The sequence below is a fragment of the Rattus norvegicus genome, chromosome 19, assembly GCF_021556685.1.
Source record: "Rattus norvegicus strain SHRSP/BbbUtx chromosome 19, alternate assembly SHRSP_T2T, whole genome shotgun sequence".
NCBI lineage: Eukaryota > Metazoa > Chordata > Mammalia > Rodentia > Muridae > Rattus > Rattus norvegicus.
In genome coordinates, this window is record NC_141552.1 from 72,430,922 (window position 1) to 72,446,583 (window position 15,662).

General features: G+C 38.3%; 1 protein-coding gene and 1 pseudogene across 17 annotated transcripts in view; one reads left to right on the forward strand and one right to left on the reverse strand.

Moving 5' to 3' along the window:
• Positions 1-15,662, reverse strand: part of Ccdc7a (coiled-coil domain containing 7A) — a 410,770-nt gene that overhangs the window by 368,852 nt on the left and 26,256 nt on the right. For 15 of the 17 annotated variants that reach the window (XM_087595056.1, XM_087595055.1, XM_087595067.1 and 12 more), the window contains exons 5-8: positions 11,011-11,094; positions 7,387-7,407; positions 7,099-7,131; positions 6,277-6,428 (exon numbers count right to left, since the gene is read on the reverse strand). In XM_087595056.1, coding sequence (XP_087451182.1) covers positions 6,277-6,428; positions 7,099-7,131; positions 7,387-7,407; positions 11,011-11,094 — 290 coding nt within the window. The remainder of the gene's footprint in view (positions 1-6,276; positions 6,429-7,098; positions 7,132-7,386; positions 7,408-11,010; positions 11,095-15,662) is intronic. The other 2 variants (XM_087595057.1, XM_087595068.1) reach the window with 2 other exon arrangements.
• LOC120098698 (small nucleolar RNA SNORA17) lies at positions 4,159-4,279 on the forward strand (annotated as a pseudogene).

Sequence of the window (15,662 nt, forward strand, 5' to 3'; positions counted from 1 at the left end):
GCTATTATAAATAAGGCTGCGATGAACATAGTGGAGCAGGTGTCTTTTTTATATGTTGGGGCATCTTTTGGGTATATGCCCAAGAGAGGTATAGCTGGATCCTCAGGCAGTTCAATGTCCAATTTTCTGAGGAACCTCCAGACTGATTTCCAGAATGGTTGTACCAGTCTGCAATCCCACCAACAATGGAGGAGTGTTCTTCTTTCTCCGCATCCTCGCCAGCATCTGCTGTCACCTGAGTTTCTGTTTTTTTTTTAAACCCACAAGTTTATCATACATTTAAACCAATAGTTTTTCTATTTAAATTTCTATTGTTATCCCCGTTCCTGGTTTCCATCAATAAACCTCCTATCCTATCACCCATTCCCCTTCTTCTATGAGGGTGTTCCCCCTCCCCAACCATCTATTCCTTCCAGCCTCCTCGCCCTGACATTCCCCTACACTGGTGGTGGTGGTGGTGGGGTGGTCCAGCCTTGGCAGGCTCAAGGGCTTCTCCTCCTGTTGGTAGGCAACAAGGCCATCCTCTGCTACATATGCAGCTGGAGCCATGGATCTGTACATGATTGGTTGGTATTGTTCTTATGGAGTTGCAAGCCCCTTCAACTCCTTCAATCCTTTCTCTAACTCCTCCAATGGGGACCTGTTCCCAGATAAATGGTTTGCTGCTAGCATTCGCCTCTGTATTTGTCATAACCTGGCAGAGCCAAACAGGAGACAGCTATATCAGGCTCTTGTCAGCATGGACTTCTTGGCATCAGCAATATTGTCTGGGTTTTGTGGCTTTATGTATAAGGGCTGGATCATCAGATGGGGCAGGCTCTGAAGGGCCATTCCTTTAGTCTCTGCTCCAAACTGAGCATAGGCAAACTCCATATCGCCTCCTATGAATATTTTGTTCCCTCTTCTAAGAAGGACTGAAGCATCCACACTCTGGTTGTCCTTCTTGAGCTTCATGTAGTCTGTGAATTGCATCTTGGGTAATTTGTTTTGAGCTAATATCTACTTATCAGTTAGTGCATGCCAAGTGTGTTTTTTTGTGATTGGGTTACCTCACTCAGGATGATATTATCTAGTTCAATCCATTTGCCTCTGAATTTCATGAAGTCATTGTTTTCAATAGCTGAGTAGTGCTCCATTGTGTAGATGTACCACACTTTCTGTATCCATTCCTTTGTTGAGGGACATTTGGGTTCTTTCCAGCTTCTGGCTATTATAAATAAGGCTGCTGTGAACATAGTGGAGCATGAGTCTTTGCTGTATGTTAGAGCATGTTTTGGGTATATGCCCAGGAGTGGTATAGCTGGATCCTCAGGTAGTACAATGTCCAATTTTCTGAGGAACCTCCAGACTGAATTCCAGAGTGGTTGAACCAGCTTGCAATCCCACCAACAAATGGAGGAGTGTTCCTCTTTCTCCACATCATCCCCAGCATCTCTTGTCACCTGAGTTTTGGTCTTAGCCATTCTGACTGGCCTGAGGTGGAATCTCAGGGTTGTTTTGATTTGCATTTCCCTGATGACTAAGGATGTTGAACATTTCTTTAGGTGTTTCCCAGCCATTCTATATTCCTCAGCTGAGAATTCTTTGTTTAGTTCTGGACCCCATTTTTAATAGGGTTATTTGTCTCCCTGCAGTCTAACTTCTTTAGTTCTTTGTATATTTTGGATATAAGCCCTCTATCTGTTGTAGGATTGGTAAAGATCTTTTCCCAATCTGTTGGTTGCCGTTATGTCCTAATGACAGTGTCCTTACCTTACAGAAGCTTTGCAGTTTTATGAGATCCCATTTGTCGATTCTTGATCTTAGAGCATAAGCCATTGGTGTTCTCTGTTCAGGGAAATTTCTCCAGTGCTCATGTGTTTAAGGCTCTTCCCCACTTTTTCTTCTATTAGTTTGAATGTATCTGGTTTTATGTGAAGGTCCTTGATCTACTTGGACTTGAGCTTTATACAGGATGGTAAGAATGGATTGATTTGCATTCATCTACATCCTGGCCTCCAGTTGAACCAGCACCCTTTGTTGAAAATGCTTCCCCCCCCCCTCCCCTGGATGGCATTAGCTCCTTTGTCTAAGATCAAGTGATTTTAGTTGTATGTGGATCATTTCTAGGTTTTCAGTTCTATTCCATTGATCTACCTGCCTGTCTCTGTACCAATACCATACAGTTTTTATCACTATTGCTCTGCAATACAGCTGGAGGTTAGGGATGGTGATTCTCCCAGAAGTTCTTTTATTGTTGAGGATAGTTTTTGCTATCCCAGGTTTTTTGTTATTCAAAATGAAATTGCAAATTGCTCTTTCTAACTCTATGAAGAATGGACTTGGGATTCTGGTGGGGATTGCATTGAATCTGTACATTGCTTTTGGCAAAATGGCCATTTTTACTATATTAATCCTGCCAGTCCATGAGCATAGAGATCTTTCCATCTTCTGAGATCTTCAATTTCTCTCTTCAGAGCCTTGAAGTTCTTGTCATACAGATCTTTCCCTTGCTTGGTAGAGTTACGCCAAGGTATTTTTTGTTATTTGCAACTATTGTGAAGGGTATCATTTCCCTACTTTCTTTCTCAGCCTGCTAATTCTTTGATTAGAGGAAGGCTAGTGATTTGTTTGAGTTAATTTTATACCCAGCCACTTTGCTGAAGTTGTTTATCAGGCTAAGTAGTTACCTGGTGGAACTTTTGGGTTCACTTAAGTATACTATCATATCATCTGCAAATAGTGATATTTTGACTTCTTCCTTTCCAATTTTTATCCCTTTGACCTCCTTTTGTTTTCTGATTTCTCTGGCTAGGACTTTGAGAACTATATTGAATAAGTACAGAGAGAATGGACAGACTTGTCTAGTCCCTGATTTTAGTGGGATTGCTTCGAGGTTCTCTCCATTTATTTTGATGTTGGCTACTGGCTTGCTTTATATGGCTTTTACTATGTTTAGGTATGGGCCTAGAATTCCTGATCTTTCCAAGAATTTTAACATGAAGGGGTGCTGAATTTTTTCAAATGTTTTCTCAGCATCTAATGAGATCATCATGTGGATTTTTCCTTTGAGTTTGTTTATATAGTAGGTTACATTGATGGATTTCTGTATATTGAACCATCCCCGCATCCATGGGATGAAGCCTACTTGATCATGATGGATGATCATTTTGATGTGTTCTTGAATTCGGTTTGCCAGAATTTTATTGAGTATTTTTGCATTGATATTCATAAGGCAAATTGGTCTCAAATTATCTTTCTTTGTTGGGTCTTTTGTGTGGTTTAGGTATAAGCATAATTGTGGCTTCATAGAAGTAATTGGGTAGTGTTCCTTCTTTTCCTATTTTGTGGAATAGTTTGGACAGTATTGGTATGTCCAAACATGCAATAGGACAGTATAGGTCTTCTATGAAGGTGTGATAGAATTCTCCATTGAACCCATCTGGTCCTGGGCTTTTTTTTTTTTGGTTGGTAGACTTAATAACTGCTTCTATTTCTTTAGGAATTATGAGACTGTTTAGGTGGTTTATCTGATCCTGATTTAACTTGGTACCAGGTATCTGTCTAGAAAACTGTCCATTTTCTAGAGATTTTCCAGTTTGGTTGAATATAGGCTTTTCTAGTAGTATCTGATGTTTTTTTAATTTTCTCAGTTTCTGTTGTTATATCTCCCTTTTTATTTCTGATTTTGTTAATTTGGATATTCTTTCTGTGCCTTCCCAATCACACTTGTCAGAAAGACGAGTAACAGAGCAATGACAAATATAAGAAGAAACACTAGCCATAAGAAGCAATCCTGGAATGAAGCTCCTGGGGCCCCACCTTTTCAGAATTCACCCATCACAACCATGCAAAATGGTAGGCTGACTCCAGGAGGCTCTCTTGCTTGCCACAGCATTCCCTGCATGGCTTTTGCCAGTACCTGGTACCAGGAACATAGCTACTGATATAATGTACCTTTAAAAAGACATGGGGGAGGGGGAGGTAATAGGGGGCTTATGGACAGGAAACTGGGAAAGGGAATAACATTTGAAATATAAATAAAGAAATATATCCGATTTAAAAAATAAAATTAAAATACCTGCAAGGAAAAAAATGAATTAAAGGTATTTTTTCATTGCAAAAAAATAAAGTGATGAAGCCCACCCCCAAAAAAAGAAAAGAAAAAAAGAAACTACCCCTACCACTACAGGATTTGCAAATGTGACTGCTGCATTAGTAACTAGCAGAGAGGAGAGAGGCTATGCCTGTGCTCAGTGTTCTGACATGTGAACATCTGAATGATTAGTAACTTAACACTTCCTGAAAAGGAAAAGCCTGAGATGATCACCAGTCCAGTGCCATGGGGCTCAGGCAGGGAGCTAGCCTGAGATGACCACCAGTCGGGCATTGCACAGGCTGTGGGAAGCAGCCCATGCCTAAGAGGATACCCTGCCTGGAGCCATAATGGACATGTGGGGTATATCACTTCTTAGACCACTCCTGAGTAAGGCTATGGGCACACAAAAAGAAATGAAAAGAAGAAGAAGGAGAAGGAGGAGGAGAAGAAGAAGAAGAAGAAGAAGAAGAAGAAGAAGAAGAAGAAGAAGAAGAAGAAGAAGAAGAAGAAGAAGAAGAAGAAGAAGAAGAAGAAGAAGAAGCAGCGGCAGAACTGGAGACTTGAGGGTAATGAATAACAGCCTAACTTGAGAAGCTGGGTCTTGGCTTGTGCTGCTACTGGGTACCAGTCTGGGTACATGTCCCCGTAGCAGCAGGAATCTATTACCGACAAAGTCTAGGTGGATATCTCTGATCTGGACTTCAGTCTGGGGACATTTTGATGTCTGAGGGATGTGCAGAACTGGCCCCACCCCTTGCCTAGGCATTGGAGGAGAGCTGACCCTATGGTCACGAGAGCAGGAGGCCTGTCTCAGCTTTTTATCTGCTGCAGTGCTCTGGAAAGTAGGCCCTGCAACTCTCCTGGGCAGCACAGTAGAGCTGTCTTAGTGACAGGGTACAGTGGGTTAATGTGGGCATGGGAGAATTAAGGTTCTAGTATTGATACTATGACAGAGACCTCATACCAGACCACATGACTCATTACAACCAACATTTGCAAGCAAAAAATTTGAAGGAAATGGTATGCAGTGCGACACACTTCAGCTTCCACAAGATTTTTTTTTTCTGTTTGGGAGGAGTCTTCAGGGGTCCAGGGCAGGTATGAGGGGAGTGGGAGATAAGTGGGCTTGGGATGCATGATGTGAAATTCACAAGGTTTTTTTAAACAGAACCTATATCAGAAATTTACTAAACTTGCATAATAGCTAACTATAGTCTAAATGTTATCCTTATAATCGTAGATAAGCATAACTATACTTCTTGTCAAAAAGGCCATTTTTAATAGCAAATGGAAACCATCACAGTAATCCACAAGTGGACAAAATGCGTAGATCAACACATCATGGGCAGCCTAGCCCCAACAGATACATCTGCATCATAGCTCTTGCATCAATTGCTCAAAGAACATTTCAGGAAAGGGGGTGGAAAGATTGCAAGAACCATAATAGCTGGAAGTCTGCTGCGAAACAGTATATCCTAGAAATGGCTACATAAACAAGACTGGAGAACAAGGGCAAGCAATAACAACAGCCATGCTAATGTGGAAGGTGGAAATGTTTGCAGGGTTCCACCCCTAGACAAAGAAATACAATTTTTGACTGCCCAGAAAAGAGATAAACCCCCTTTATTAGCTGTCCAATGAGAAATGGTCAGCCCTGAAACTTTGTATAGACAAAAGCAAACTCAGCAGGTTGTAATTATGTATCTGTGCATTCATGTACATACATATATGTGTATATGTAACAATAATAAGGAAAAAGAGGCTATTAACTTGAGGGGACATGTCAGGGCACCTGGGAGGAGTTGGAGGGAAGAAAGTGGAATATGATACAGTTCTATTTTAATTAAAATATATTTTTAAAGCATTCAGAAACATGATTACAACCCAGATGTTTTAAAGATAGGACTATGCAACAGAAGTTTTAGATAATAACTACATATAGCTATTGAGTACTTAAAATGTGTTTAGTATGGCCCAGAAGCCAATTTGTTTTACTAAATTGAATCTGAATAGTCACAGGTGGCTAATGTCCATTGCACCAAATAATACCATCTCAGACTATTAAAATTTTATATCAAAAAAGTAACTAAAAATTCAGATATCATTTAGAAGTTTTTTATAAAGCAGTAACATTGACTTAGCTTACATCTGATGTTAATAACTGATTTTAATTCAATTAATCCTCATAATTCACTTACTCTTCTTTAGCCAGCATGGCCGCCTTGCGCTCTCTTAGGCGGCCTTCAATATCTTCAAATTTACGTGCCAGTTTTGCAATTTGTACAATGTTCAAAATTGATTTTCTATCTGATTGAACTTCTGCTTCTAAATTACTTTGATCTTTGCCGATCTAAAGTAACAAAATTTACCAGTTACTAAAGACCCATTTTGATCTCATGTCTTAAAAGCATTTCATTATTTCCTTTATCAAATCTGAATGACATTATCACCTAAAAATAATTTTGAACAATCCCTGAAGCTTCCTTGGAAACTATTCTTTCATGCTTTAAAGGAATATATATATTCTCTATCAAAGCAGCATTTAGCGTCCTTAAAAACAGAGACCAGTTATTCTTAGTCTAGTTTTTATAGGATTTGAAAATCTAAAATGCAAAGGATATCACTAAAGAACAGAATAAATTTTGAAAAACAATACAATTTTATGCCTGCTTATATTATGGATAGTTTTTAAATATAGGAAAATTTTTCAGTTGACAAATTCCCACCATTTTATGTAAATTTGATAAAGCAAGTAAGTGAAATTGATATTATTCTTTAGGAGAAAAAATGATCCAATAGCTACTCTTGTTACTAGATTCATGAGGAAAACTCTTATGCAAGTTACTAATAAATATTTTGCTACAAACTAATTATTTTTCAACCTAAATCAAAATATTACTTTATAATCAATGATTATGGACATCATTATTGAAACAGTTGATTTATACATAGTTTAAACTGATTTTCAAATGAGTCAAATATTTACTAATATAATTAACAGTTAAGAAGTTATGTTTTACCTCCTCCAGTTGGTTGACTTGTTGCTGAAACCACTTCATTAAAAAAAAAGGAGAAAGTTAATGAACATGTGTCTGTGACCCTGTATCTGCCAAGCACCAGTCCTAACTCACATGCATCACACAGGGTACAGAAGTGGGTAGAGTAACATACAACTGTGAGATAAACTTAAAAATATCTAGCAGCAACCAGGGAATGCTGTGATCTCAAAACCTAGATCATCTTTGCTTGATATGCATTCTTCTTTTTACTTTTAGTTACTTTAAGCTGCAATTAATTGAATCACATACCTTGTAAAGAGATTCCAACGCCTGAAAAAAAGTGTTGGATAGTATATTTAAACAAAAATGTCATGCAACACTTACAATTTTCAATATTAAATTTGCTAAAATTACTATAATTTATATTGCTGAAACAAATACAATTCTGTAGTTCCAAAGTTGTAATAACTTAATGGTTATGTTGTTTAGTCCATTTTGAATATAAAACTACATCCAAAATTAAAATTACTTTTTCACTCCATAGGACTGTATCAGGAAACTACAAAATGATTCACATCTGACATATTGTTCATAAAATTAAGTTTCCAGAAGAGAGTCATGCCTGTGTTATATATTGTAGAAGATGGTTTTAACTGATTGAAACATAAATGACAGTTGAGATGTGCAATTTCAGAGGGAAATCACCTTGGGCTATCTCAGCCTCCAAATTGCCATTTATTGTCCACCTCTGTGTGACCTAATGTTCTTGTGATTATTAGATCAATCAGTTTCCAAAGTACAGACAAGATCCATAAATTCCAGCACCTGAAACGCTAAGAATATATCAGTTAGCATCTGAAGGCTACAGCAGAGATTTCCCCACTGTGCCATAATCTGCCAACCTGATTTTCCTAGAAGAGTATTTGAAAATTGCTTGATTTATAATTTTCTTTGTTCTGTTAGTATAAAAAGTTCATGCATTATTCCAAGACTGTTTTTGAGGCCATTGTAAATATTGTTCTCCTGTTTTCTTTCTATGTATGTTATTTTTGTACAAGAAAGCAAGCTACCGATTTTTGTGTCTAAATTTTGTGTCCATTTATTTTACTGAACATATTTATGAGTAGAGGTTTATTGGTGGAATGCATGGTTTTTTTATATACAGAGTTGTATCATCTGCAAATAAGGACGCTTTGACTTCTTCCTTCCCTCGGCTACTGAATCAGATATTTAGTGGGGCCAGCATTCAGCTTGTGACTTTAAATGACTGCTTTTCATGCTGAAGTCTGAGTTGAGCTAAATTGTGCTTCATGGAGCTGGAGCTTCAAGCAACCATATGAAAAGCTTCCTGAAGAGAGGATTGCATGTTTACCCTAATTACTATACGTTGTGTGACAACACATCATGAAGAAGACAACTTATCAAAGAAAGGGTTAGAATACAAGATGACGGAGCAAAGGCATTGTGTCAGGAACAGCCTAGAGTGCACATCTTGATCTGAAAGCAACAAGAAGAGAAATCACACTGGGAATGGCCTGAGGTTTTTAAGTTTCAAAGCCACCCCTGTGACATGCTTTCTCCAACAGGGCCATAACTCCCAATGGTCCCACCAACTGCGAACCAACTTTTTAAACATGGCCTCTATGGGAGCCACTTTCATTCAAACCACATTCCACTCCAAAACCCTGAAAGATGTGTGTTCATACCATAATGCAATATTTGTTTATTTTTCAGTTTCAACACTGTTGAATAAACTCAGACTTTAATTTTAATATAGTTGAGTTAAGTAGACTTTCCTATTGTGGTTTGTATTTCCCTGTCGTTATGACTTCTATTTTGATGACCCTGGAGCTTACCAATTGGCTAGAGCAGCAAGCTCCATGGATCCATCCATCTCCATCCCTCATCCCAGTATAAGGCTTAGAGATGTGCACCAACCAGATATTATGTAGATGTTGGGGATCTACCTCAGATCCTCAAGCTTATGCAATAGGCAGGCACTTTACTTCTGGGTTCTCTGCTTGTTCTACAGGTCTATAGTTCCATGTCTGTGTGGTAAAATATTGTTTGGATTAATGAAAACTTTGAGAAAAGTTTTGAAGTATTTTTCTTCAATAAGAAACGGACCCAAAATAATGTTAGAGGTATTTAAAAAGATAAATATTTAATTGGAAAATAAAAACAAAAGTAGTAGGAACATTTGTATCAGATAAAGTAACATGCAAAGCAGAAGCCATCAAAACAAAATAGTCATAAAGAATTATGAAACAGAGGAACAAGGAAGAGAAGGGGAGGAGGAAAGAAGGGCAAAGACAAATTGAAGAGGAATTTTCTGGTTTCTATAAAACCCCAATTGTGTCATGTGATGTTTTTCTGGAAGCTGTTGTGTGGAAGAACATGTGATGTTTTGCTGAAAACAGACACTTGAGAGGGTGTGTGATATTTAGAATTTAAATAGAACCCCACGAGGAGAGGATGGTCTTGACTTGCTAGCCCCAAACAATGTTTTGCTCATCTTCAGTAGTGTTCTTGGTGTTGACTGGTCTTCACTGGTCTTTGCTGGTATTGACTTTATAGAGAGAAAGGCACCAAAGAAATTTTCCTGTTATTCTGGCAGATTCTGGCCACTTCTGTGGAGCCTTGCTGTTTCTGCTGGATTGTGCTCTGGCTACTGGTTCCCATTTGTTGTTTTCTACTGGACTAGACTGCTGGCATCTTGAAAAAGAAGAGGAAAATTGCTTCCCCCGTCCCCAGAAATGATTTCTAAACAGGTCCAGAACCCTTTTTTTCTAATAACCTTTATTTTCCTACCTTCGTTCGGTGGGCTAGAAAGAAGGTTGAAGGATTTAAGAACCCTAAATAAAGAAGGTTTTGAAAAATCTAAGGCTACAACAAATGATGTCAGTTAAACAACATTACAAATGCATTTAAATATGTATATCTTACAGAATTTAAAGTACATGATATTATGTATTATTACCTATATCATATATATTGGACAGACAACCAAATGTTTACCCTCACATATAAAGATGAGTCTATTTTTCGGTTTGTGCAAGAAAATATTACACAATAACAAGCTTTAACCAGTCCAAAATGTCTTATAAATATAGTGACCATGATATATTTTAAAACTTAAAGTATATTTGGAAATGAGCAAAATGTGATTTCATTTAAAATTTTAAAAAGTTTCATTTTTATTTTCTGTGGTTTTATCTTATGAATGTTTGCATGTATATATTACATGTGTTCCTGCAGAGGCCAGAAGAACTAGAGTTACACATGAGTATGAGTGACCATGTACCTACTGGGAACCAAGTCTGACTCTTCTGCAAGAGCAACAAATACTCTTAACCACTGAGCTGTCTTTTTTACCACACATTATATCATTTTTGAAAAATTACATATAAACACATATACACACGTGCACGTGTACACACACACCCACACACACACATATATATGCTAATAGTGTTTTTTCATACTGATAGTGATTTAGTATTATGATGATCCTTTTTTTAAAAAAACCAAACTGTTTTTTTTTTTATTTTTTCTTTTTTTCGAGCTGGGGACCGAACTCAGGGCCTAGCAAGCGCTCTACCACTGAGCTAAATCCCCAACCCCCTGTTTTTTATTTTTAAATTAACATTAATCATAATGTGATTTTGATAATACAGGTTTACTTTTAAAATGAAAATAAAATATAGAGATAATATTTATAAGAACTGTATTGATATTGTATTTAAAGAAAAATCCACAGATATAAATGGTTACATTCAAAATAAAGAAATAAAATACAAAGAATTTCTAATGACTTCTGTAATTCCCCAAAGGATTGATTCTAGGCTAACTGCCTACTAGATATTACATCATAGTTTCTATGCACAATACAAGCTCTCATAGTTTTCACCAGACAAAAGTTGGAATACATACACCACGTTCTTCCTTAACTGCTTCCTCCAGCTGAGCTGTAAATTCTGAACAGCACAACAAGAATGACTTCACATCATCACCAACCTTCCAAAAAAATTGGCAAAACAGTTACTTTCAATTTTAGAGCCCACTTGTATATCCACTTACTTCTTAATCTAATTAAATGTATTTGGAAAATATGTTGGTTTTGTGAAATTTCTGCTGCTTCAAACTTAGGTGGCAGGAAGACATGTTTCAAATGTTTTCCCAGAGAACCCTGCTAGATATGAATTGTGGAAAGAAGCATATCATGAGAGTGATGACACAGTATGTTTTCCTCATCTCATCTATACAACTGCAGAGACTCTAGCAGCCGAACATCCTACTCCTGCTTTTAAGATGGTCTAAAAAAAAAAAAGGAACTTCTGTGTTATACTGTGTATAGAATTGCACATGTTAGAATGTAATGTATGATATGGATGAGGCTCAGTGGTAGAGAAATTGTCTGGCAAACACCAACATCACAAAGATAGAAAAGAATGTGAACTACAAGTTTTGTCTTTGAATAGTCTTGCAAAATCTTTAGCCTTTCAGTGTTATCTTCTAGTAGCCAATCATCAATACAGTGCAATGATCAAATATCTTCTGGTAGATATTTCTGTATGAGAAACCCAACCCATGTTAAATAAATTTTACACACTTGTTTCCAGTTAAGATTCTCACAGAAGAAGGTTTCCACTAAAGAATAACCATTAATATATTCATAGGAACAAAACTAATGAGACATATGTATTATTCCAGCACTTGGAAGGACAAATCCAGAGATTTCAAGTTTCAGGTCAGATCAAACTCCAGAGAATATTCAAGGGAACTTAGCTTGTCTCAAAAAATTTAAGGATTATTTATGTATTTGTGTATATATGTGCCTATATGTGTGTATGCCATATTATCCAGTGGAGATCCAAGAATAGTAATGGATGTTCATGTGAGTACCAAGGATTGAACTCAGGTCATTGGGCTTGGTAGAAAGCACTTTTACCCACTGACCACTTTGCCAGACCTCAAAAAGTTAAAAAAGTAGTGGAGTGTTTCTCAACCATACTTGAGGCCAGGATTTCAACCCTTAGTATCAAAACAAACAAAACAACCCTGGAAGAATCATCCTGGAGAGTTCAAAAATAGAAAAGATCAACCAGTCACAAACATAAAGACAGTTCATCCCATTACACTATTGCATTTAATTGCCACAAACTAAAGATCAATTTGACAAAGTTTATATTTTACCTAAATTTATTCCCAGTACTGTAAACCTAGCTAACTTCCTTTAGCAGGTGAATCCCTGAACTTAGAGGAGAATGCCCTAAGTCACTTCAATTTCAAAATGCATCTAATCCATCTCCTTACATACACAAAGAGATAAAGCTCTTATTCCTCCTCAAAGAAGCTTATTTTGCAGCATATAGGAGACCATCATAAAAGCCCACAACTGACTATACTGCAAAGAACACCTGACGACAGGGTGCTCATCTCCTGCCAAAATATCTACAACACAACACCAACTAAATAAGGCCTGGGGAGCACTGTAAAAGAAGGAGCAGAAATACTGTAAGAGCAAGAGTACCAGGATATCTGCTGTGGAATATCTTCCATATTGACAGGAAGTTGTGCCACATAAAATCTCAACAATATAGTTGCCTAAACAAGACATGAAAAATGCCAACACCAGCTAATATGACAATGTAGATGAGGAAAATCTCAAAGGGCCCTAATCCTAAATGAAGAGATACAGGCAATGAATAGATCCTGAATGAGGGAAACTAATTTTTCTCCACGGATGAGTCCTCTGAGAGGTTATTCTATCCCAATTGGTCTACTCTAAAATCATTTACAAATGAGCAGTATTAAAGGAATTCAATGGGCTGTGTACAGGCCATTGTAGGCTTATTGTGTATACAAACATTTACATTTATACATACACATATATTATACAATACTAAGTAAAGTATAAGAAGCCATGAATATGAGGGAGGTAGTGAAGTTGTTGAAGGGAGAAGGGAGAAATGTTGCAAATATGATAGTTACATAGGAAATTCTAACAAAATTAATATAAAAAAATAAAATGAGACAAAGTAAAAGATACTGAAATAAATATACCACAAGGATAAAATAAAATAAAATACCCTGCCTCTAAAGATAGGCATGTGTCCCAATGAGTTCAATGAAATAAAACCACACTGCTGAAGAACACTGGTATGAATACCCAAAGAAAGGAGTCAAAGGTCTCATTTCGCACTGAAATGTAAAAAGAAATGAGACACCGAACTCCAGTGCTACTGTCACAAAAGAAAAGAAAAACTAAAAATTAACTTCCATAGTCTTCAGTGAGGAAACAGAAAATGTGACAACATAAAATTTGAGGAACTGAATTCCACAGAACAAGCTCAAAAGAAACAAAGACCCAAAGCCCAACCTATCTAAAGTGGGCATGCAAGAAGCAGGATGGTCTTACCTACATACAATCTCAAAGCACTCTGGTATGGACAACAGAATTTGTGAGATGAAGAAAAACCAGCTGAGCATTCATCAGTCTTTTCAGGCTGTTGCACAGATTGCCTCAGATTTGAAAAGTTCCCTCCAGGAAGGAAGAAGGCAGCGCCTTAGACTCAGGAAGTAAGCAAAATTTAAACACTCAAGTGTCCCCTGAAACTTGGAAGATTGATCTTTCCTCAATGTTAGATACGCTCTAAGTATTTCTGGGGTGAGGGGATCTAATCCATAAGCTAAGTCTAGTTATGTGTGTAAGTCATGCAGTGACCAATGCTCTGACCACTACCTGATAGTACAGCACAGCTGTGTGACAGTGAAAAGTGGTTTTCCACTTCTCACACCAAGGGCAAATCACTAGGCTAAATGTTTCATAGAAGTATCTGGCCCTTTTTTTCTTTTTCACTGTGTTTTTAGGGCTAAGCCTGAATTGTACTTTTAGCCTTCTCTGAGCACAGCTACTGGAAAGCAACAAGGTCCTCATTTTTACCACTATTATTTACTACAATGCCCAAACCATTGTAAGTCCAAATAAGGAACTGAAAAGCATTCAGACTGGAAGTCTGAGTGAAAGAAATTAGAGTATCTGGTGAGGACAACGTAATTATCCCTTCAATAAATCAGTATAAAGTTCTGAGAGTTAAATGATACAATGACTAATATCACAAGATCAAAGATCATCACAAACAACCACCATATGCCTGTCACTGATGTCAAATGTGTAGAAACTAAAGTTTTAAACATGTCATTAACAATTCCTTCAAACTGTAGGACAAACAAATCATGTAAAAGATCTAAACAGTGTGCAAATTTAAATTGTGGTGAACAAGATTAAATACAATATAAATAGGTACAGTTATTAAACATATTTATGGGAAGGTTCACCCCAGGTGTAATATTATATAGCCCAAATCAATCCATTAAAAAACTAATTATAAAAAAGGGTAATATTTTGTTTGAAGAGTAAAACTGGGGACTGGCAATATGGCTATGAGATGGTAAGAGGCTGGCCTGGCAAGCTGAATTTGATCCCTGGAACCCAAGTAAAGGTGAAAGAAAACTTACTCCACAAAGTTGTCCTCTGACCTCTACATATATGCTATGGCACATGCAGCTGTTCATACACACAATATAACAAAGAGAAAATAAAAGTTAAAAAAACTCAAGTGCAAGTCCAGACACCACCCGGACCAGAATGGACTCGGTCAAAAGCTTCCTGCACCCAAATCCCGTGGGAGGGAGAGCTAAACCTTCAGAGGGGCAGACATGCCTGGAAGAGACTACACTCTGCCCACATTTCTGACTCCAGAGGAAAACATCTAATGCCATCTGGGACACCGGTGCACAAAGGCCCCAGGAAAAGGAGGTGAAGGCCTTCCTGGTTGCCGCCCTCACAGAAAGCTCAAAAGCAGTCCCCCAGGAGCAACTTCAACTGCAGGACCACAGGTAAGACCAACTTTTCTGCTCCAAGTGACCTGCCTGGTGGACTCAGGACACACAGAGGCAAAATTCCTCTGGCACAGAACACTTCTGGTTTTTAGCTGGAGCCCCAATCTCGCTGATCACGGCCCACAGTCCAATGCTCCCAAACCACATAGGAGAGAGAGCTCACCACCAAGACAGGTAGGCACTCCTGAGACTGCAGAGCAGGAGAGACCACCAATATACTGCACACCCCTACCCACATCCCTGTGCTAAGAGGAAACTGTGTAGGGCCTCTGGTAACCAGAAGACAGGGGAACTCAAGCAGCAGGTTCCCTGTGGTCCAGACACCACCCAGACCTGAAGGGTCCCGGTCAAAAGCTCCCTGCACCCAAAACCCATGGGAGGGAGAGGTAAACCTTCAGAGGTGCAGACATGCCTGGGAAACCAGAAGAGACTACACCCTGCACACATTTCTGACTCCAGAGGGAAACACCTAATGCCATCTGGTATCCCTGTGCACAGGGGGAGGGGGGGGAAAGGCGACACAGGTCCTCCTGGTTGCTGCCCTCACAGAGAGCTCAAAAGCAGCGCCCCACGAGCAACTTGAGCCATAGGCCCACAGGTAAGACCAACTTTTCTGCTCCAAGCAACCTGCCTGGTAGACTTAGGACACAGTCCCATAGGAACAGCTGAAGACCAGTAGG